Source organism: Hermetia illucens, chromosome 2 (assembly GCF_905115235.1).
Source record: "Hermetia illucens chromosome 2, iHerIll2.2.curated.20191125, whole genome shotgun sequence".
In the NCBI taxonomy this organism is placed as follows: domain Eukaryota; kingdom Metazoa; phylum Arthropoda; class Insecta; order Diptera; family Stratiomyidae; genus Hermetia; species Hermetia illucens.
The window spans coordinates 139,117,777-139,141,303 of NC_051850.1; the positions used below are offsets into that span (position 1 = coordinate 139,117,777).

The 23,527-nt window shown below is 44.3% G+C and overlaps 1 protein-coding gene across 2 annotated transcripts; it reads right to left on the bottom strand.

The window, feature by feature from the left end:
* Nucleotides 1–13,647: 13,647 nt before the first annotated feature.
* Nucleotides 13,648–20,324, bottom strand: LOC119649466 (serine/threonine-protein kinase 40-like). 2 transcript variants are annotated; one of them, XM_038051621.1, is made up of 8 exons: nucleotides 19,952–20,324; nucleotides 19,748–19,894; nucleotides 19,578–19,687; nucleotides 19,396–19,516; nucleotides 19,016–19,329; nucleotides 14,680–14,869; nucleotides 14,492–14,554; nucleotides 13,648–14,436 (listed from the first exon to the last, which is right to left on the bottom strand). In XM_038051621.1, exons 1-8 carry the CDS (start codon nucleotides 20,231–20,233, stop codon nucleotides 13,846–13,848), a joined length of 1,818 nt encoding a protein of 605 aa, XP_037907549.1. In that variant the 5' UTR covers nucleotides 20,234–20,324; the 3' UTR covers nucleotides 13,648–13,845. The 2 variants fall into 2 exon arrangements, with proteins under 2 accessions (XP_037907549.1, XP_037907550.1); XM_038051622.1 differs by having other exon boundaries at nucleotides 14,069–14,295; nucleotides 14,496–14,554.
* Between the last annotated feature and the right edge of the window lie 3,203 nt (nucleotides 20,325–23,527).

Here is a 23,527-nt window from a genome sequence, read left to right on the forward strand (position 1 = left end):
ACCCAAGATCTCGCGCCGCCTGCTCGATCTGGATGAAGGCAGTTTGCACGTCTCGGGTGGTTCTTCCAATGATATCATTAGCATGGGCCAGTAGTTGGGTGGACTTAAAGAGGATCGTACCTCTTGCATTTACCTCAGCATCACGGATCACTTTCTCGAGGGTCAGGTTAAAGAGGACGCATGATGAGGCATCCCCTTGTCGTAGACCGTTATTGATGTCGAATGCTCTTGAGAGTGATCCTGCTGCTTTTATCTGGTCTCGCACATTGGTAAGGGTCAGCCTAGTCCGTCTGATCAATTTCATCGGGATAACGAATTCTCTCATGGCCGTGTACAGTTTTACCCTGGCTATGCTATCATAGGCGGCTTTAAAGTCGATGAATAGATGGTGCAACTGTCGTCCATATTCCAACAATTTTTCCATCGCTTGCCGCAGAGAAAAAATTTGATCTGTTGCGGATTTGCCTGAAGTGAAGCCTCTTTGGTATGGGCCAATGATGTTCTGGAAGTATGGGGCTATCCAGCCTAGCAAGATAGCGGAGAATATCTTATAGATGGTACTCAGTAACGTGATACCTCTATAATTGGTGCACTGTGTAACATCTCCATTTTTATGAATGAGACTGATAATGCCTCGTTGCCAATCGTCAGGTATCGATTCGCTGTCCCATACCTTGGGTATCAGTTGATGAACCACTTGGTATAACTGGTCGCCTCCATATTTATCCAATTCGGCTGTAATTCCATCGGCTACTGGCGACTTATGATTTTTTAGCCGATGGATATAGGAGGAGGATATAGGAGAAGCAGTCCGTGCAGGACTGTTTCTCCTATACTTGGTGGTGGCAGTATTTGCCCGTCGTCTTCAGTTGGCGGGACCTCTAACTCGCCGATGTTCTGGTTGTTCAGTAGCTCATCAAAGTACTCAACCCATCGTTCCAATATGCCCATTCTGTCGGAAATCAGATTTCCGTCTTTGTCTCGGCAGGATGAACATCGAGGTATGTAAGGCTTCATCCTGCTGACTTGTTGGCATAACTTCCGCGCCTGATGCGGTTGCTCCCTGTACTTTTCGAGTTCGCAGACCTGTTGGTTCTCCAAGGCTTCCTTTTTCCGTGTGTTAAGTCACTTCTTCGCTCGGCGGAGTTCATGGTAAGTCTCTGCGCGTGGCCGCGTTCTTTGAGAATGCAACATTACTCGGTGTGTGGAATTCTTCGGTTCCATTGCTAGCTTACATTCATCGTCAAACCAGCCGTTCCGTCTCCTTTTCGGCTGGGGCCAAGTATGTTTGTGGCCGTATCAATCATAACGTTCTTCAGGTGGTTGTGAAGATCATTTGTTAATGCTTCATCTCCAGGTCCTCTGTTGACTGCAGTTATTGCGGCATCCATTTCCTTTTACAGATGTTGCGGAGGGCTGTGTTGTGGATGGCTTCAGTGTTAACGCTCACCTGATTGTCAGAGGGGATTCTGGGTGGTGTAGTTATTCGAGCTCGGAGCACCATGCCAACGAGATAGTGATCCGAATCTATATTGGCCCCCGTATATGTTCTGACATTCATCAAGGCTGAGAGGTGGCGGCGTTCAATCAACACGTGGTCAATTTGGTTGAAAGTGGTCCCGTCAGGAGAGGCCCATGTATGTTTGTGGACCGCTTTTGGCGCAAACCAGGTACTTCCAACAACCATTTCGTGTGACACTGCTAATGCTTTGGACTGGACAATTTGGCGCATCATCCAGTCCAAAATGGTGCAGATACTGCTTATAGTAACTGGGTAATGCAGTGGTTGGTTTCTCTGTGCTTCCGCTCACCCTAATGTTAGGAATGAGCCTGTGCGCCCATCGGTCCTTGGAATACCCGTCCAATCTGCGTTGCCAAAGATCATGTGACTCTGACCTTGCTGCATTCCTGAGTTTTCTGTGGCCCCATATGTCTTGCATAGTATAGCATACTCATTTCATTCGTCAGAATGTCGACAGAAAGCAGAATTAATGGCACCATTCCGTCTAAAAGCAATCTTTACTAGTGTTTGTGTCGGTGGATTCGGCAACATTCTTGCAAGTGCCGCGGTGGCACTTGCAGCCTTTCGGCATACATACTCTAAGTGCTCCCTAAAGCTTAGTTTGGTGTAAATTACCATTTCCAGGTACTTGGTAGTCGGCTTAAAGACGACCATACGTTCACCGACTTCACACATTCATGGTGTTTTTCTCTCCACAGTTCGATATTAAGATCGACTCTGTTATCTCATCTGCCAGAATCAACTCCAACCAAGTCTTTACCGATCCTATCGTCTTCGTTGCGGAAACTTCCACATCCTCTGGGTGATTTGCTGCAACAACTACAATCAGGTCGACGGTAAAGCTTACAGTCGTAGCTTCCTCTGGGACGTGAAGCACAAGCACTCCATTATACATGCCACTTTACAGTAAGGGGCCCAGTACCCAGCCCTGGGTACCGTAGCTGTAATGATGTACTCTTTGGGAACTTCATCCGTCTCGTACTCGAGATGTCACTCTGAGAGGTGATTCTCGACCAGACTTGCCGAATATCCAGGAACATCTATGTCTACCTTTGCGCCTTCCATTCGGCTACAGTATTGTCCCGTTAGCCGAGTGATTAGAGCACAAGGCTGTCGCAAGGAAGATCGTGGTTCAAATCTCACTGGTGGTAGTGGTATTTGTATCGTGATTTTACGTCGGATACCAGTCGAAAAAGCTGTGAATGACTACCTGAGTCAAGTCGGGGTAATAACCTCCTATAGGGTACTTTAATCCTGTAGTGTACCGTTACGGTCTTGAATGAAGTGCTCTAACAAAATTCAAGGCCCTGATCCAATTGGATTGTTGTGCCAACGATTATTACTATTCTTCGGCTAAGTTGGCGGAATTGAATGCGTTTTTGTCAATTAGTGTCAACATGGACCAGCAGCCACTAAAATTCAGTGCGCCTTTTTTCAAAGCTTTCCACCATAGAGTGGGCGCGTTGGAATCCATACTGGTGCTGCGACAGGCGTTTGCCGCTTTCGAAAATGGGTAGCAGTTTTTTGTGGATGACTCTCTCTATCATCTTCACTATCCAGTAGACAGATCGTATCGTATGATATGATGCTGGACCTTATTGTCACTGATGGTATCACATATTTCCCGCAGTTCCTCCTTTGTAATTTGGGTTATCACGCGCTTGTTGACCTCGACTATAGTTTGCTTTCCGCTGTTTTGGTGGTGAGGAAATAAAGTGGCAATAATTTTTTTCAGAAGGTGCGGACAAGTTACAATATTCGTAGCCTTTTCATTATTACCCTATAAGCCTCATCACAGGGGTTTATATCGGTATCTTCACACAACGGTTCAAAGCAGTTCCTTTTACTTTTATGAGTCTCTTCTCTATTGCCGCTACCGGATTTTTCTCTACATCCCTGCTTGCGGTTTGTAAACTTGCGATTTCGCTGTTTCACCAATGGTTGGTTTGGCTACTGCCAAACAATCGCCTTCTGGGCATAGTAGAATTGCATGCTCTTGTCACCAATTGGGTGATCCGCGTTATCATTCAAGGATGTAACAGGCTCAAGTGTCTCTTTCGAAAGCTTTCACCGTTCAAGCCCCCTTGGACTCTGCCAGAGCTTTTTTTCGAACTCGATGCGCCCATGGTCTAGGTAGATTGCCAGGTGTTAACAGTGTGGGTATATTCAGCACTAAATTGCCAAGCAACTGTTTTGAATAAAGCGGCACTTATGTCATTTGTCACTATAGACGCCAGACTCCTTCCTGTCAAAGTGCATGAGGTCCAACATTCTACCACTTCTAGCTCCGTACTCTAACACTCGTTGAGGGTCATATTCACTCATATTCACTAAAATCAAATCCTGTGATTATCAGCCAACGTTCTCTTGCGTCCGTTTGATCCTTTGACCCAGACGCTTCATCGTGATTGTGATTTATATAGTATTATATTTCATTAGTTATGGCCACATGATATTTTTCTCACGGATGCTTCACGAGATTGATTTGGGTCAACCACATCCCCAGCTTGCGTGAAGTGCTCTACTGTATTCCGGGTACCTGGTACTACACGCAGTGTGCGATGGTCCACAACATCCGTCGCTTTGCACAGTAGACAATTTGGGACCGCTCTCCGCTTCACATCTCCTGTATTGCTTCGACTTGTCATCCGCACTGGAATGAAGCACCATTTCAGCACCACTTGCTCTCTAAGATAACATGTAACCCAGCCTTATCTTTCGTGCCCTGCTGTCAAAAGTTTGAATGCTGTCTTCACTGGTAGGCAGATCATCATCAATGGCGCAACAACCGGTTTTCGGTCTGCTTTAATAAGGAACTCCAGACATCCTGGATTTGTGCCGACTTTCACCAATTTGATACCCCTAAAAGCTGCTCGGCGTCCTGCCCTACGCCATCGTTCCATCTCAGGCAGGTCTGCCTCGTCTTCTTTTCCTACCATAGAATTGCCGTTATAGACTTTCCGGATCAACCTCATCCATACGGATTAAGTGACCTGCCCTCCGCAACCTATTGAGCCGCATTTTATCCACAACCTGACGATCATGGTATCGCTAATAGATTTTGCCGTTATGTAGGCTATGGAATCGTCCATCTTCAATTTGGGGGCCAAAAATTCTTCGGCGGATTCTTCTCCCGAACGCGGCCAAGGGTTTGTAATTTTTGTTTACTAAGAACCCAGGTCTCCGAGGAATACATGAGGACTGGCAACATCATTGTCTTGAGCAGTAAGAGCTTTGATCCTATGGTGAGACATTTCGATCGAAACAGATTTTGTAAGCTGAAATAGGCTCAGTTGGCTGCAAACAATTATGCGCGGATTTCATCGTCGTAACTGTTATCGGTTGTGATTTTCGACCCTAAATAGGAGAAGGTGTCAAAGTTGTAGTCTCCCATCTTCATTCTTTCCGTTTGACCAGTGCGGTTTGATGTTGTTGGATGGTTGGTTTTCGGTGCTGATGTTGCCACCACATACTTTGTCTTGCCTTCATTGATGTGCAGCCCAAGATCTCGTGCCAATCGTGGCCTGCTTGATCTGGACGAAGGTAGTTTGTAGGTCTCGGGTCCTTCTCCCATGATGTCGATATCATCAGTATAAGCCAGTAGTTGGGAGGACTTATAAAGAATCGTGCCTCTCGCATTTACCTCAGCATCACGGATCACTTTCCGAGGGCCAGGTTAAAGACCGTTGTTGATGTCGAATGGTCTTGAGAGTGATCCTGTTGCTTTTATCTGGCCTCGCACATTGGACAGGGTCAGCTTAGTCAGTCTTATTAATTTCGTCGGGATACCGAATTCTCTCATGGCCGTGTACAGTTTTACCCTCACTATGCTATCATAGGCGGCTTTAAAGTCGATGAATAGATGGTGCAACCCTTGTCCATATTCCAAAAGTTTTTCCATCGCTTGCCGCAGAGAGAAAATCTGATCTGTTGCTGATTTGCCTGGAGTGAAGCCTCTTTGGTATGGGATGATGACTTAGCACGATAGTGGAGAATATCTTATAGATGCTACTCAGCATCGTGGTACATCTATAACTGTCGTACTGTGTGATATCTCCCTTTTTATGTATGGGCAGGTAATGCTTCTTTGCCAATAGTAAGGATTGATTCGCTGTCCCACACCTTGAGTATAAGTTGATGAACTACTTGGTGTAATTGGTCGCCTCCAAATTTAACCAATTCGGCTATAATTCCATCGGCTCCTGGCGACTTATGATTTTTAAGCCAATGCATTGTACTGACTGTTACTTCTATACTTAGTGGTGGCAGTATTTGTCTGTCGTCTTCCTCCATTTCACCGATGTTCTGGTTTTTCAATAGTTCATCAAAGTACCCAACGCATCGCTCCAATATGCCGATTCTGTCGGAAATCAGATTTCCCTCTTTGTTTCGGCAATATGTGCATCGAGGTGTATAAGGCTTCATCCTGCTGACTTGTTGGTAAAACTTTCGCCCCTGGTGCGGTTGCTCCCTGTACTTTTTGACAAGTCGACCGAAGATGGTGCTGGATTTGGCTGTATGGAAGCCGATTTGTTGGATAAGCTCCACATACTCTACAATTTGTTACAAATTATATAGGCAAACCTTGACACTAACAGCTATGCAATCGTGCTGCACTCTGTGGTACGGAAGGTTTTCTCCGAGGGTACGCTTTTTGTATCCGAAACCTTTTTGTCCAATGTGTACTTAAACTTAGTCAACGTTGGAACGGTTGAGCAACTATAGATGTATTTGCTGGTTGATCACCGTCTGTCTCATGCATACATTTATGCCTAAAAATTTAATACCCATACGTTATTGTCAGGGTTCCTATGGATTGATTGGTTGGTTTAGATCAATTTCATTTTGCGTTTACGACGGTATGTTTCCTATCCGTGCCCTCCTATTCATAGCATAGCGTGCACTTGGGGTCCCTGTGACATTCTCGGGCAATGTAACCCCTTTCGCCACACCTTCTCCATCGGTCAGATCGATAAACCGCATTTTTAAATATTCTCGTCATTATTTCATAGAAGAGATGCTTGAAACAGCTTTTCAAAAAGATCTTCTCTGTAAGACGAGAGCCTAGCCTTCCAATACCGACGTTACCGACGTCCACCAGATTGTGCACTGCTTGTGCTGGTAGCTAGATTGTTGACGTCTGTGCGCCTCCGTACGTCTTTCTCAAGCTTAAAATAGATATTTCCGGAAAATTTTGCAGCTTAAATATTCTGCTAAGACAACGCAAATTTCTGCCTTAAAAGTGACCTAGTTTCATTGAGAGCAAATCGCAGCATTCTCGTCGTGGTCGTGATCGTGCCTTTCTGCATTTTAGTTCCGAACGGCTTGTAACATCAGATGTTACGATAGCCGATAGCCATTGCCGGGGTACTGCAATCGAATGATATGGATGGTCCGAACCCTCCTTGCTCGACCCCAAAAGCCACCGGCATTGGGGTTTCAAGGGCCTGCATTTTAAATTTACATTTTCTCTTTTCATCCATATTAGTTTATTATTCTCGGTGACTTTCAAAGTATGACAAAATATTACAAAACATATATTTCTTTTTCAATGACATCCAAAAACTTACGCGGTGCTGACTCTTTCTTTCAGTGAAAGGTTTTAGCCTGTCTAAGGAGACCACCTTGGTTTGCTCCCAATGTCTATTCTGTTCTCTGTGCTTGAGGACCTTATAGAGGCCCTCGTATGTTGGCAGGTGGCACTAGGCCTTAGTGCAGATTTCGTGCTGACCACTGGCAATGTGTGAGGAGATGGCTTCAATTTGGCAATACTTTCTGGTAGCAGGAGTAGAAATCTAGTCTCTCCATGACCGTCCCTATTGCTTATTATCGTACACTATATAAGTAGGGCTAACCACAAACTCCTTGTGGTTGGATGATGTATGCTTGTTTTCGCTGTTACAGGTCTTTAGGAGGTGCAGCTTTTGGGGTCCATGCCTTACTTAGCATCATCAGGGCATAAAAGAAAAGAGACAATAAATTCCGAAAATTATGAAAAAAATAAAAGAAATCTGACAACCCTCCATCCGGAACTCTAAGGGACAATTTATGCTCGTTTACTAGGAAACTCAGGCGGACAATGCATTGTCAAACGGTGTAACATCAACTTAAAAGAGAGTCCAATGTTCCTCCTTTGGAATTCGTGAATAAGGTGCAAATCCAAGATTGAGGACGAAATAGGCTCCCTCAATATTCCGCCAACATTGTATCTGACCTATCGTTGAATCTCGTTGGAGAAGAAAAAATATGATATTATACTTTTCAAACAATTGAACGGAGAGATTGCCGGTTCACGCAAAGATACAGAAGGACGCTCCTTAGAAACTCGAAAGGCAATACTCTTCAGTGTAGAGTCGCCAAGGCCCTATATCTGGAAAGCAATCACCTACTAGACAATGAGTCCTATGATGAATGCAGGAGATGACATGCTCTTAAGGTGTGCTACCAAAGGAATGGGAATAAAAAGTTTACCATGCAAAGTGCAATGGGAGAGTAAGGCTTAGGCGCACTTGCTTCCGGAGAATAGGCGTTTTACTCAAAGCTTGGCAAATGAAATCAAACGCATGTGGAGCTTACTCGGAAATAAAGCCGGGAGACTGTTGTCTCTATACGAAACACATCAAAACAAAGTTGGAGCCAGAAAAGGTTCAATTAGACGAAACTTAGTTTGATTTCACTTAAAACATGGGGAGTACTGGGTACCCACTTTGGGCACCATTGGTAATAATTTAGAGGTAGGTCGCTAGCCAAGGAGTACCCTAGTTAATGAAGTCGACCACAGGAGCAGAGCAACCCCAAAAGTTTCAGAAAGAACGTCAAAATCGACGATCATGGCCGCCTGAAACATTGAAGCTCCAGTGTGTCTTCGCATCCTTTGAGGGTCTTCGTAGGTGTATCCTATTTGCCGACAATTCCAGCAAATCAAATCAAATCCAATCTTTTTATCCTTATGCTGAAGATTTTAGGGGATGCGCTATGTGCTTATTTCCCTTCCAAACTCAGGGGATTACCAATACGATTTGTAATAATTGTTGTTTTCAAGACGCTTTCCTATGTCTTGGCTCTGCTACACTAACTTGAGCTGGTCACAAACCACACTATCAGAAAACTGGAAAAGCTGACTCTGGATACCGCAGCCCAGCTCACGACATAGCAGCTATCCCAATTATTTTGCGGCTGCTGGAATTTTCTAGTTTATTAGTTGGAGAACCTATAGCTTCCTGGTAGCTGTCAAAGCGCCCTTTGGAACTTGGATGCGATTTTGCGATATTCCCTTGTAGGGTTGAATTGGTCATGGCTTCCACGCAGGAAGGGAACTGATTGATGGACTTAGTCATCGTCCATCAATCAGTTCCCTTCCTGCGTGGAAGCCATGACAAAACGAAAGGGAGACCTTGCGACCAAGATGGACCGTCACGTGACATAATAGTAGTTTTTAGCGTTCGATGCCAACGGTCCAGCATCCTATTGGACTTCGGATGGCATGCAGTTGTCCGATGACGTTTGAGGAGCTTGCCGAAATCCGAGAAGAGAGTATATTCGAGCTGCATTTCCTGGCGTGCGACTATTACGGCTAGGACACTCAATAGTGGAAACCACTCTCGGCAGGGGACCTCAGTATGTGACTTTGCCTTAAAGTAATTCGGGGTTATTCCCTCAGGCCACCGCGTAAATCGAGTTTCCCATAGGGCCCACAATATCGAAACGTGTGGTGTGGAAATATTTTGTTGAGGTAGGGAATAAGCTTTTTGACATGCCATGCACTCTCTGGGCCTGGAATTAGCGTTCTTGTTCAACGACGGTCAGAAATACTCGTTACTCACTAATCGGTTCGTTAACCGAATGCCAGGGTGTGCAAGGTCGTCCACTAAGTGAAATATTTCTACATGGAAAGCAGCTGGAGATCTCACAGCAGATAAAGGAAAATGAACCAAAAATACGCAATCCTTTAAACGTACATTTGGGGTCCGGCTGCAGCCTCTTAAGAATTGCGTCATACTACTAGGCCGCAGCGATTGGCCAAAAATCAATTCCAGCAGTCGAATGTCCGAAGTAATCTGGCTTAGGAAGAGTGGGTGGTGAAGCTAGCGAGGGAGACCAAAGTATCTTTTGGTGCTTTTGCTGTTAGACAAATGTGAGAGACTCATAGCCGGTGAACAAGATGAATGGTCTGCATTTAAGGGAGTCATCCCGTGTGAAGGTTGTTTTTTGGCTTTTTTTTAGAAATTTTTGTGAAGAACTGGATAAAGAAACAAATACGAATTTTTCACCATAGATTTATTAATATCTTGAGCGTGCATAGTTCCACGCTGATCGCATAGTTGGTTATTGAAATACAGGGCAATTTATACACTTATCTCCAAAAAAGGTGCTTTCCTGCTGCCATGTTAGAGGGCGCTGTGATCATCTTAAAGAAAAAAAGTAAAAGGCATTTTAACGTACAGACTTAACTACAGTGCGCAAACTAGGATTGTAAAAAAATATTGAAAACTAAATTTTTGGTGCCGTGTTAAATCTTTTTTTTGAATTTTCGTGTTTTCTCACGGTTTCTTCATGAAACCACTGAATGAATCGCAATAATCCTAGTTTGTGGACCGTAGAAATATGTTCTGAATAAGTCGTAAAAATTCAAAAAATTTCGTTGGGTAGATTTTGGGTTACGGTGGCAGCCGAGTTTCAACATGAAGTTTCGAGAAAAACGCATTTAAAAAGTAGAATGCAATTTTTAGCCATACAACCTTAACTGACCATTAATCTGCTATACCTAGTCCATAAACCTTAGGTTTCTTGAAGAAACACATGTACAGCCTTGGCTTCAATTCTTGTTCTTTTAGCGAAGTCATTCGAACGTCATTCGGACCGATAAACACGAGTTTTATTACACTACACTACACTATATCTAGATACAATTGATGCCAAAAAAAAATCGATTCCGCCGATCCGACACACGGGATGAACCCCTTAAATGGAAAACACAGGTGTTTGATGCTCACGCGTTTAATATCTAGAGATCTTGCTGTTGTTCAGTTGAGCGGTATTCAACTGCTTCGAGGAGAAACGTGAACACTACCAGCTTTGGCTCACGTTCTAGTAAAGAATGCTGCCTACTGTGATGTCTCAGGCATTGAGAAATACGGTGTGGGTTGTTTCCTATTGAAGGATTGCCAAAATTGTAGTGTCTATCTGCTGCCGCTTGCTGCACACCACCTCATTGGTTTTAGCACCTGGGAGGCAGGCATTAATGATATTGGAAAGAGTTGGAGGTTGAAATTTTCCCCGACAATCTACGAGAGGCTGTTGATCCAACCAGTATAGTCATCATCAAGTCCGTCGGCAAGTGGTTCAGCTTTGCTGTCTCTCTTACCGACTGGCTCTTTATCAGTTGTTTCATCAGCTAAGCCAAGAAGGTTGGCGATAAGCGCGACGCACTCCTCGCCCAGTTCTACGAGCGCATGGTTGAATCTGGTGTGCCCAGGGAAATCCAGTTTGTCGCCAAGAAGTTTATTGGACCTTGTCCAATCCGTTTTCCTAAGATTCCGTTTTTGTACGATATTACAAACTGTTCGGCTGCAATGATCAGACTAATTTCTAAGTAACGGTGATCTGAAAGTGAGACTTCATCTAGCACTTACCAGTCTCTAACGAACTCTAACAACTTTGAAGTAAAGATTGTTAGGACACGTTCGCGGTCATCAGACCAGCTGAAGTGATAAAATCAAAAAGTTTCTCTCCTCCAGGACTGCGTTTGCTACTGCCACAACAAATAAGTTGAACGTTCGCATAACAATTTAATAAAGAGTTGAATTCCACTTGATCCCTGCATACATTACCCTTAGTTTTTGTGTTGTCGGAGGACACAAAGAATCATAGCTTAAGTAAGTAGAGGCAATTATGGCTCCTCTTACCATTAAGCTGGTATTGGAAGTTGATTGCAACAAAGGTCCTGGGAACAGAATTGTCTCAGCATGGTTGCCTCTTACAATTTTGATATCAAAATACATGCCCTCGGTCTCGAGGATCTTGACTGATTCAATACCACAGATTTTGATAAAATGAATTCATGGCTCTTAAACTAGAAATATATAAGGACAGTCCTGCCACTTTGCCAGCCTTGCCGCAAGTAGATAGGAAAAGGCTTTGGCATGCTGCAGGTTGATTTGACTAACTCTTATGATTGCAGAAATAAGTGCAGTCTAGTATGAAAACCACCGCTAACTGAAAAGTCCGTTGCATTCAGTGTAGATTTCACCGGGGTTACCAGCTTGTCATCGCCTTCCGCCGAAAGTTCTGCTCCTTGCGTCCGATCCCTCGGGGTGCTATTGCAATGCCTAGGTCCTCATTCCCAAGAAACTTCTCCTTCTTTCGCAGTACCTTTCGCTGTCGTCGGCTGGGAGCCCGCCCAAATTCATGGAGTCCTGGTTGCATGGATCTGTTTCCATATGCCGGAATTATACCGTTTGTATCCACATCACCATTCCCTTTCTTCCGCTGTTCCTGGTAGAGGCGGTAGAGGAGGCTAGCCAGTAGTCCCTCCTCCTTTGCAGCTGAAATTTCCTTCCGTTGAGCCTTGCTCTCCAGTTTTTTGCAAGAGTTAGGCAACAGTGTCACCGACCAGCCGGTCATAGTCAGGTTTCTAGTTCCCCTCATTAAGGGAGTTGCTGTTCTATCCTTTCTGGCTGATCGCGCAGTAGACATCGGGCGAAGGTTTTCCAGTGAAATGGAGAGCCTCTCTTCCACAGATTTCTCTTTGGAGGAACATGAATCTGGTGAGGCCTTCAAAATCCGTGCCTCGGCCATGACCTGAATTCTCAAAGTGGGGGATGGATTCAAATTCTGTGACTTCTTATCACTTGGAGCATTACAATCCTTCGTTTCGATTTTGGACACACTTAGTGTAGCAGTAAACTATCACAGGCTCCCCCACCACGACGAGGTGCTGTCCGAAGGGAGGGGGGGGGACCTATACTTAGGTGTACGACTGACTAAAGATAGAAATGAGGTGCACGAAATAAAACGTCAAATTCAGGAGAGAGAATTTCTTCTACTCATTACTGCCGATTTTATAATGAAACCCAGCTGCATACTTAGGAAAGCAAAGTTCTGTGTATACAAAACAATAATAAGACCTGTGTTTTGCAACGGATGTGAAACATGGACCCTAACACAACCTTCCGAGAAAGTGGTCAATACATTTGAGAGGAGGAGAGACGAGAGGAAGATTAATGGCGAATCAGATACAATCATGAGTTGCACCAAATAGTAGACAACTCCGAAGTTTCCAAATTAATAAAACTTCGAAAGTTACAATGGGCTGGTCACGTTTAGCATATGGGCGACATTTGGAAAAGGGTATTTGCAGGGAAGACAGAAGGACGGAGGTCGGTAGGAAAACCCCGAAAGCACTGGACAGATTCTGTTGACGAAGGCAGCACATCACTGTTCGGATTTCAAAATTGCAAGACACGATCAATGGATCGAGATGTTTGGAGGAGGAACATTCTGAAGGTCAAGGCGCCAAATGGACTGTAGAGCCTCAATGACAACGCTAAACTAACCAAAAGTCACGATTGACGAGAAGCTAAACTTCAATCGACAGTCTAGCTACAAAGGCACCTGGAATGGGTAAACTGCTATTGCTAAATATGGGTTGTTCAGGGCAAAGCCGCTGGTTGCTTACCGCAAGGATTATTAGTTCGCTGTTGTTTTACGCAGTTCCTCTCTGAGACTTGGCATTATTCGAATGAGGCAAATAGGAACAAATCGGAGTTCCATACTAGCTAAGTCCATTGTAAACATTCAGTTTGACTCGTGCCCCATCAACATCTCGGCAAGGGGAGTCGAGGCCTCTATCACGGATCCACTTGATATTGGACCACATATACCATGTGGTTTTCTCCACCGCAGAGGCAACTCATCAAACGCTGTTTTTGCCTTGGGAGCCTAAGTCGGCCGAAGCTTAACTAGATTTTGTATACGGAATTTTTGTATTTACACTCAAAAGGGGACCTACTAACGCATGCACCTTACGGGGGGTTGGAGCGAAGAGAGGTTTGTACGATGTAATTCCGATCAATATTTGATCCTTCTTGGTAACTTAAAATTATCCGAGAAAAACTTCAAGTGAGTACAAACAATAAAATAGTATATTTGGCATGTATTATAGTATTATACCTTGTTATTATGAGTAAAAGTTGTACAGTTATATCTATTATTAAAATTGGCATTAAAGATATCATAGTCATATTGGTTTCAACATTTCATTACATCGCTTCTTCCTCCTTCAAAGTTCTTTAAAATGAGAATTTATCTTGGCATCAAGGGGGTCAGCCAGTGTAACCAGTCGCTTGCAGCATATGCCTCAGGAAGTTTGACAGCACAGTGCTGTTTTGCATTTTCGCAATCTTTTTCTGATCGTTATCTTTCTCTAGCTTAAAACCACACCGTACAAGAAAATGTTCCACTCTAGCGAGGACATTATGATTCGGTGTGAGGAGACTTTGCTGAACGAGATCACAATCCTGGAATTCTGTAGTAATCCAATGACAAAAATCAACGGCAACTGAGTGTGTCAAAATTCCGGTGAATCTTTTATTACGCTCTAATGGCCTTGGTATCGGTCTTGATATTAGGTAGGTCTCGGTAGTTTTTATAAATTCTCTAACTTTATTTGGAGGTATTACATCATCTATTACGACTTCAATATTTGATGACCCTTGAGTTCTAACGAGGCGAAGTGCCACCCCTGGGCGAAGGTTGTGAGTTTTGAATACAGTCGGCTGAACTATGTTTCTTGTCAGGATAATTGGTATGTCAGCGTTAAGCTTCAGTCGTCGTAGCTGGTTTGTCATGACTGTTGCATAATTGCTGATGCAGTGGAAATCATCATGTTTCAATACAAATGGCGCATCGGATTTCTAAAAGTAGATATTTTTTCTGAAAGCCTTAGTTAGGAAAATTGATGGGTTTTACCTGTTTGTCTTTTGGGATAAAAACTGGTACAACTTGGTCGTAATCGGATGAATCAGCGAACTCCTGAAAAATGGGATGGTTTTCTTTCGTGACGTTTTTATAAATCTTAGTAAGGACTACGGTATGGTAAATTCATTAAAGATAAAGTACTGGTTCATGTATGATAGTATAAGAGCATATTTACATACCTCCGAATTTTGTGCAGGTTTGGGCGTTGACTCTTCTTCAGGTACACATTGATCTAGAGTTTTAACTCTTTTCATAGCCAGTATAGATTCTAACTTCACTCGTACTTGCGTAGCTGTCAGTCTTGCCTCAGGATCAACATTCAAAAGTCCTTTGATAATCTCTATTGTGTGCGAGCAAATTGCCTTGTCTCTGCAGATAAAAACGTATAGACAAACGTATAGGTTACAATTATTATTTATATATGATGGAAGTATTTAGAAATGAAATAAAATCTGAGCTCAAAATAGTTATGTTCAGAGTTCTTAGCTAAAATAAATATCGAGATTATATTATAGTAATGAAAATTATGAGGTGCCCCTTAGATGGGCGGTCAAAGGGTAGTATATGCCTCACGGAGAAACGTGAGTTGGTACCGACGATGGAGCATAAAACCTGGGAAACGCCTGTTGAGCCAATACGTGGTGATCGCTGGGAGTTCTTTCTTCATGAAAAACTGCAGACGGAGAAGGATAAGGGCATCTTCCGCTCCTAAAACCAGGAGAAATTGTACTAACTGGTCCTCCAGGTTGCAGGTTGGGTAGGTCTGACACCGGTGGACTTTAAAATGACGAACCCGGCAGCGACAACGCGATAACGACTTTGCCATTTTGTTAGTAGTACCGCGCAAAATGGTTGGTACCTGGTTCACAGAATTACGTGGGCCTCTTCAGACGGGACCACTTTCAACCTCATTGACCAAGTGTTGATTGAACGCCGCCACCTTTCAGCCTTGATGAATGTCGGCACATATGGGGGGGGGCAGTATAGACTTCGATCACTATCTGGTTGGCAGAGTGCTTATTGTTCTGACAATCAGGCGAGAGTGAACACTGAAGCGATTCACAACCCAGCGCTCCGTAACACCTATAAGGGGGAAATGGATGCCGCAACCGCAACTGTAGTCAACAGAAAACCTTGAGATGAAGCATCAACAAATGATCTTCACAATCACCTGCCAAAGGATGTCATTGAGATGGCCAAAAACATACTTGGCCCTAATCGCAAAAAGAGTCGGAACGGCTGGTCCGACAATGAATGTAAGCTAGCAACGAAACGGAAGAATATCGGATACCGAGTAATGTTGCATTCTCAAAGGACGCGGGCACACGCGAATGCTCGATGCTTATCCTGCCGAGACAAAGAGGGAAATCTGATTTCCGACAGAATGGGCATATTGGAGCGATGGCTTGAGTACTTTGATGAACTACGGAAAAACCAGAACATCGGTAAGCTCGAGCCTACCACCACGAAGTATAGAAGAAACAGTCAGTACAATTCATCGGCAGGGGCCGATGGAATAACAGCCGAATCGGTTAAATATGGAGGCGACCAATTTCTAAGTGGTTCATCACCCTGTGCTCAAGGTGTGGGAGAGCGAATCAATGCCTGACGACTAGCAAAGTGGCATTATCTGTCCCATATAACAAAAAGGTAGATATCACACAGTGCAGCAATTATAGAGGTATCACGTTGCTGAGTACGATCTATAAGATATTCTCCGCTATCTTGCTAGGCCGGATAGCCCCATACGCTCAGAACATCATTGGCCCATACCAAATAGTCTTCACTCCAGGAAAATCAGCAACAGAATAGATTTTCTCTGTGCGGCAAGCGATGGAAAAACTGTTGGAATATGGGCATCAGTTGCAACATCTTTGCATCGAATTTAAAGCCGCCTATGACAACATAGCCAGGGTAAAATTCTACACGACCATGAGAGAATTCGATATCCCGACGAAACTGATAAGACTGACTAGGCTGACCCTGACTAATGTGCGAGGTCAGATAAGAGCAGCAGGATTACTCTCAGGACTATTCGACATCAATCACGGTCCACGATAAGGGGATGCCCTATCATGCGTCCTCTTTAACCTGGCCCTCGAGAAAGTGATCCGTTTGCCCAACCACTGGCTTATGCTGACGATATCGACATAATGGGAAGAACGACCCGAGACGTACAAACTGCTTTCATTCAGATCGAGCAGGCGGCGATTGGCGCGACCTCTTGGGCTGAACATCAATGAAGGCAAGACAAAATATATGGTGGCAACGTCAGCACCGAAGGCGAATTAACCAACAACATCAAACCGCACTGGTCAAACGGGAAGGATAAAGATAGATAATTTCTCCTATCTAGGGTCAAAATCACAACCGATAACAGCTACGATGATGAAATCCGCGCTTAATTGTTGGCTGCCAACAGAGCATATTTCAGCTTACAAGAACTGTTTCGCTCGAAACGTCTCACCGTAGGGCCAAAGCTCTTACTGCACAAGACAATGTTCTTGCCAGTCTTCATGTATTCCTCGAAGACTTGGGTTCTTAGCAAGAAAAATCGCGAACTCTTGGCCGCGGTCTAGAGAAAAATCCTCGCAAGGATTTTTGGCTCCTTACATGAGGATGGACGATTCTGTAGCCTATATAACGACGAAATTTATGAGCGATACCATGACCGTCAAGTTGTGGATAAAATCCGGCTTAATAGGTTACGGTGGTTGGGTCACGTAATCCGTATGTACGAGAATGATCCAGCCCGGAAAGTCTATAAGGGCAATATCTATGGTAGGAAAAGAAGACGAGGCAGACCCTGCCTGAGATGGAGCGATGGCGTAGGTCAGGACGCTAGGCAGTTGCTAGGAATATCGAATTGGTGGACCTCGGCGTAAAACCAGGATGTCTGGGGTTCCTTATTAAGGCAGGCCTAGAGAGGATACCGGTTATCGCGCCGATGATGAAGATTTGCAGGCTATCAAAAAGCTGCTGGTCTGCTCCACTACACATGGTCCCAAAGCCCAGCGGCGAATGGTGACCATATGCGATTACAAATGTCTGAATGCTCAGATCATTCAATCCCCATACCACTCATCTATGACTGCGCACAACTTCATTCACTGCCCTGTTTTCGCGACCTTGGTGCTACCCTTCACCAAATCTGAACCAAATCTGGCAGCCGTTGAGTTTTATCCAATAAATTGAATACAGCTCAACGGAAGTATTCCATGCAGTACACAATCTAGTGCACCCAGGCATACGGACAATGAATCGGTTGGTTATTAGCAAATATTTTTCAATGAAGAAGAATGGTAACTCCTGGGCCAGACAATGCATCACGTTTCAGAAGTGTAAAGTCACCAAGCACGTACAGAAAGAAGCAGGATCATTCCCTCGGTCTACCAAGTGTTTTCAAACGATCCACATTAACATCATTGGTTCCTTGCGAGACTAGCAAAACTCTCGCCGCTATTTCCGCACTATCGTGCGCCGAAGCCTTTGGTAGGGAATGGATCCCACCCTTCGGAGTTTACTGACCAGGGAATGCAGTTCGAGTCTCAGGTTTTAAACGCTATTGGACGACCGAGTATCACCATGGAATCCAATGGGATGCTGGAACGCTGGCAAAGGACGCTGAAGGTCGCTATAATGGCGCACGATGAATCTTCGTAGTCGCAAGTCCTGCTTTTGGTTCTACTTGGCCTACATACAGCCCATGGGGAAGAGTTTGCCAGCAGCTGCGAAGAGCTAGTATAGCAGGAGAATTTGAGACTCCCTAGCGATCCTGTCATCGATACCAGGGCAACGATTTCGCGATTCCTCCACTGGGCCTTTGCCCTTTCTCCGGAACAGCGTGGCCAAGCTAAAATCACCATCGCCATCCGGTTAGTCTTTGACGAAGGCTAAAACCCCCAAGGATCTGGAGGTCTGCACACACGCCTTGGTTCGCGTGAATGCTTCCCGGAAACCTCTGCAACCACAACATGAGGGCTGATATGAAGTGTGGGAGCACTTCTTTAGGCTTGATGTCGACGGCCAAAGAATGTCTCCCAGTCCAGGCTAAGACTTTTTTCCCCGGCGCCGAGGTGTCGGGAGAGAGTAGTGCACTGCGCATGAAATTCGATCAGCATCCCTAGAGTTGTTGGGTCAAGAGTTGGGTTTTGTCGCTGAAGACGAGTGTAAACTGGGGTGGGGTAGTATGTCGACGCTGCAATGTGGAGCCGCTTAGCGAAGATTCACCCGAGCTCCACACCAAAGTAGCACAACATAATTCACCTCGACTGAGCAACTCTGAACTCATCCATTTGAGCAGCTCACCTACTTGTCAGTAGCAGGAATGACAGCCACGGGGCCGGCGTAGGAACTAGGCTAGTCATTCTACAGCCAGCCGAACCGGTCGAAATTAACGTTAATCAATCAATATATTGATTATTGTTTTTGCACAATCGAAAATTCTCCATTTATTTGTCAAAAAATAAATTGTAAAAAGATTATAAGAATGTTAGTGATTTCTTCATTACTTACTCTGGTATTTGATATTCGCCTTTTCCAATCATTTCAAAGAGTTCAGGGTTTGTAGGTTTGTAGAACGGGAGCCTCCCATAAAGCATCGTAAATAAAATTATTCCTAACGCCCACATATCAGCCGGTTTTCCTTTGTACGGTTTACCTGCTATAATCTCGGGTGAGATAAAATTTGGTGTGCCGCTTGAGTCGTAAAGGACTAAATTCTTATCGGATAAAAAGCGACCTAACCAAAAATTGGTAATTTTAACTCTCTTTGAAAACCTGTTTAAGGTAATATTTTCCGGTCTCAGGTCTCGATGAACAATATTTTTCTGAAGGGAGATAATTATGACTAAGACTTAAATTCTGAGAAAAAGGCGTAAAGGAAGACTGCTTACCTCGTGAACATTCTCTATTGTTTGGATGATTGCATGGAATATGTACAGTGCTTCGCCCTCGAAAAGAACGTATCCTGCTTGTAGGTATTGGCAAAGGGTAATATTTGCAGTAGATTCATCGCTTCAATGTAAAGTGCGGAATATTGTAAAGGACTCAGTTTAAAAACAGTTTTTGGGTTTACCAGAATTGATGTCCCTCAAGACATTCAAGAACAAGAATGTGTCGCTTCACTACAGCACCTGTGTATATGCATTGTCCACTATCAATTATCATGTCCTCGTACGCAACGTCCTGCAATAGAAGACTCGTGATATGTACTCGATCCGAAAGTTGCTGCTTTTATGACCATACACTGAAAATCCCATGTTGCTTTATTACTCCAGGATCATCTTGCAGTAAGGAAAGTAGCGAGTATTCTGTGTGCAGCATTGCTTTTCCTCGTTGCTCGTCGTAAATGGCTTGGAGGTCTTTATTAGGTCTGGTCGACTGTTGCACTATCTATTTGTGATATATGTACATATAGACTAATTATATGGATTTGCTCAAGGTCATCACCTTCAGGAGGAAAAAATGATTTGTGTTTTGCTTCCTCGCAATATATTGCAGCAAACATTGGGCTGGCCGAAAACTGCGCACTTCAGGTCCAATTATATAGGAACCTGCTCTGCGGAATTGCTTTCTGTTAACAGGCATTCCAAGAAACGGAGCACGAATAACAGGGGGCATTGGGCCCCTTGGAAGAAGTGTCCCACCATTGTTCAATCTTTGCCGATTTTCTGAGGGTGGACAGTTTCGATCCCTGATTGAACCAGGATTGTTCATTCTAATGTTACTCATTCTATTAAAGGAGAGTATCCGGTATTTATTATTATGTTTACGCACTTGAACGTTGAGTTATACTTGATATGCACAGATTGTTCATAACCAGGATCCCACACAAATATGTCACGCAAACGCTTGACACGATGAATGCTTCAGCAACTGTTGAATTGTTGTGAACAATCCGCTTGATTTTTGTGAAACGGTTAGGTCGAAAGAGAAATTTACCAACAAAATGGAAAGCGGTTATATTACTAATGGTTTATGGATGGCAATAATGAGAAACAACCAATTGATTAGAGCCTTTTAGATATTATTCAAAGAAATGTTGACCAATGAATTGGGTGCATTGTCCATGACTATTTTTGAAGGAGAAGTTTCATTAAATCGTAGCAGAATACTCCAGTTGAGATATAAAAGAATAAGAATTGAGAGAGAGAATTCAGTTGCTCTACTTCTTGAAGCGCAGTCGCATATGTCCAGTTTTTTTATTTATCCATTTATGTCCTATTGAAAATGTGGAAAGCATTTTCTACATTCCACGGGAAACAATGTATTACACACAAAAAACGATCAAGCGAAAGGGTGGGAATAGAGGTAGAAACCTTTATTATACTTGTCCAGCAGAACCCTAAAAGGTAAAGAGATCTAAAAGGTGGTGTAAATAGTGCTTGATTCATGTTCCTTCTCCCCAGCACGAAAGTTGGGTACTGAAAGCTCCCAGGCTTTGGACTGGACAATTTCGCGCATCATGCAGACTAAAACGATGCAGATACTGCTAATAGAAACTGGGTAATGCAATGGTTGGTTTCTCTGTGTTTCCGCTCACCCTAATGTTAGGAATGAGCCTGTGCGCCCACCGCGTTGCCAGAGATCATCTGACTCTGACCTTGCTGCATTCCTGCGTTTTCTGTGGCCCCATACGTCTTGCATGGTATGGCATACTCATGACATTCGTCAGAATGTCGACTGGGATTATATCCGCCACTACCCGCGGTGGCACTTACAGCCTTTTGGCATACATACTCTAAGTGCTCCCTAAAGCTCAATTTGGCGTCAATTACCATTTCCAGGTACTTGGTAGTCGGCTTAAAGATGACCTTATGTTCACTGACTTCTACATTCGTTGCGTTTTTCTTTCCACAGTTCGTTATTAAGATCGACTCTATTTCCTCAGCTGCCAGAATCAATTCCAGCCAAGTCTTTACCGATCCTATCGTCTTCGTTGCGTACACTTCCATATCCTCTGGGTGCTTTGCTACAACAACTACAATAAGGTCGACGGTAGAGCTTACAGTCGTAGCTTCCTCTGGGACGTGAAGCACAAGCACTCCATTATACATGTCATTTTACAGTAAGGGGCCCAGTGCCCATTCCTGGGTACCCTAGCTGTAATGATGTGCTCTTTGGGAACCTCATCTGTCCAGTACCCGAGATGTCACTCTGAGAGGCGATTCTCGACCAGACTTGCCGAATATCCAGGAACATCTATGTCCTATTCGGCTACAGTAGTGTCCGGTTAGCCGAGTGGTTAGAGCACAAGGCTGTTGCAAGGAAGATCGTGTTTCAAATCTCACTGGTGGTAGTGGTAATTGTATCGTGATTTGACGTCGGATACCAGTCGAGTCAGCTCTGAATGAGTACCTGAGTCAAGTCGGGGTTATAATCTCGGGTGAGCGCAATGCTGACCACATTGTCTCCTATAGGGTACTATAATCCTGTAGTGTATCGCTACGGTTTTGAACGAAGTGTTCTAACACACTTCAAGGTCCTGATCCAATTGGTTTGTTGTGCCAACGATTATTACTATTATTCGGCTACAGCTGGCAGAGTTAATGCGTTTTCCCACCCAGTGCCAGCACGGACCAGCAGCCACTACAATTCAGTGCGTCTTTTTTCAAGCTTTCCACCATAGAGTGGGCGCGTCGACACCCATACTGGCAATGTGATAGGCATTTACGATTTTCGATGATGGGCAACAGTCTTTTGTGGATGACTCTTTCTATCATCTTCCCTACTGCGTCCAGTAGGCAGATCGTATCGTATGATATGATGCTGGACCTTATTGTCACCGATGGTATCACATATTTGCCGCAGTTCCTTCTCTGTAATTTGGGTTATCGCGCGGTTGTTGACCTCGACCATTGTTTGCTTTCCACTGTTTTGGTGGTGAGGAAATAGAGTTTCAACAATTTTTTTCAGATGATGCGGATAGGTTACGATATTCGTAGTCTTTTCATTACTACCATTTAAGCCTCATCGCAGGGGTTTATATCGGTATCTTCACACGCCTCCGCCTTGCAGTTGTCTATGCATCTCTTTTCTATCGCTGCTACCGGATATTCTTGTACATCCCTGCTTGCGGCTCGCGAACTTGTGATTTCGTTGTTCGACCAATGGTTGGTTTGGCTACTGCCAAACAATCGCCTTCTCTTGTCACCAATTGGGTGATCCGCGTTATCATTCAAGGATATATCAGGTTCAAGTGTCCCTTTCGAAAGCTTTCGCCGCTCAACCTCTTTCGGACTCTGGCAGAGCTTTTTTTCGAACTCGATGCGCCCATGATCTAGGTAGATTGCCAGGTGATCACTGTGGGTATATTCAGCACTAAATTGCCAAGCAACTGTTTTGAATAAAGCGGCGCTCATTTATGTCATTTGTCACTATAGACCTCGGGCTCCTTCCTCTCAAAGTGCATGAGATCTTAACATTCCACCACTTCTAGCTCCGCCCTCTAACACTCGTCGAGTGTTTTATTCAAGAGCTCACGCACTAAAATCAAGTCCTATGATTATCGGCCAACGTTCTCTTGCGTCCGTTTGATCCTTTGACCTAGATGCTTCATCGTGATTGTGATTTATATAGTATTATATTTCATTAGTTATGGCCACATGATATTTTTCCCACGGATGCTTCACGAGATTGATTTGGGTCAACCACATCCCCAGCTTGCGTGAAGTGCTCTACTGTATTCCGGGTACCTGGTACTACACGCAGTGTGCGATGGTCCACAACATCCGTCGCTTTGCACAGTAGACAATTTGGGACCGCTCTCCGCTTCACATCTCCCACATTGCTTCGCCCTGTCATTCATGCACTGGAATGAAGCACCATTTCAGCACCGCCTGCTCCGTTAGATAACATATTATCCAGCCAAATCTTTCGTGCCCTGCTGCCAAAAGTTTGAGGGCTATCTTTATGCAGGGAGGTCATCGTCAATGGCGCAACAGCCGGTTTCCGGTCTAGGCCTGCCTTAATAAGGAACTCCAGACATCCTGGTTTTGTGTCGAGGTCCAACAATTCGATATCCCT

Excerpts from the sequence above, each read along its gene's own strand:
- LOC119649466 (XM_038051621.1), bottom strand. The coding sequence starts at position 20,233 with ATGAGTAACATTAGAATGAACAATCCTGGTTCAATCAGGGATCGAAAC. Across the intron at positions 14,870-19,015 it reads GGCGAATATCAAATACCAGA|AGACAAGGCAATTTGCTCGC; the intron begins GTAAGTAATGAA and ends TTTTATCTGCAG. Across the intron at positions 14,437-14,491 it reads TTATCCCAAAAGACAAACAG|AAATCCGATGCGCCATTTGT; the intron begins GTAAAACCCATC and ends ATCTACTTTTAG.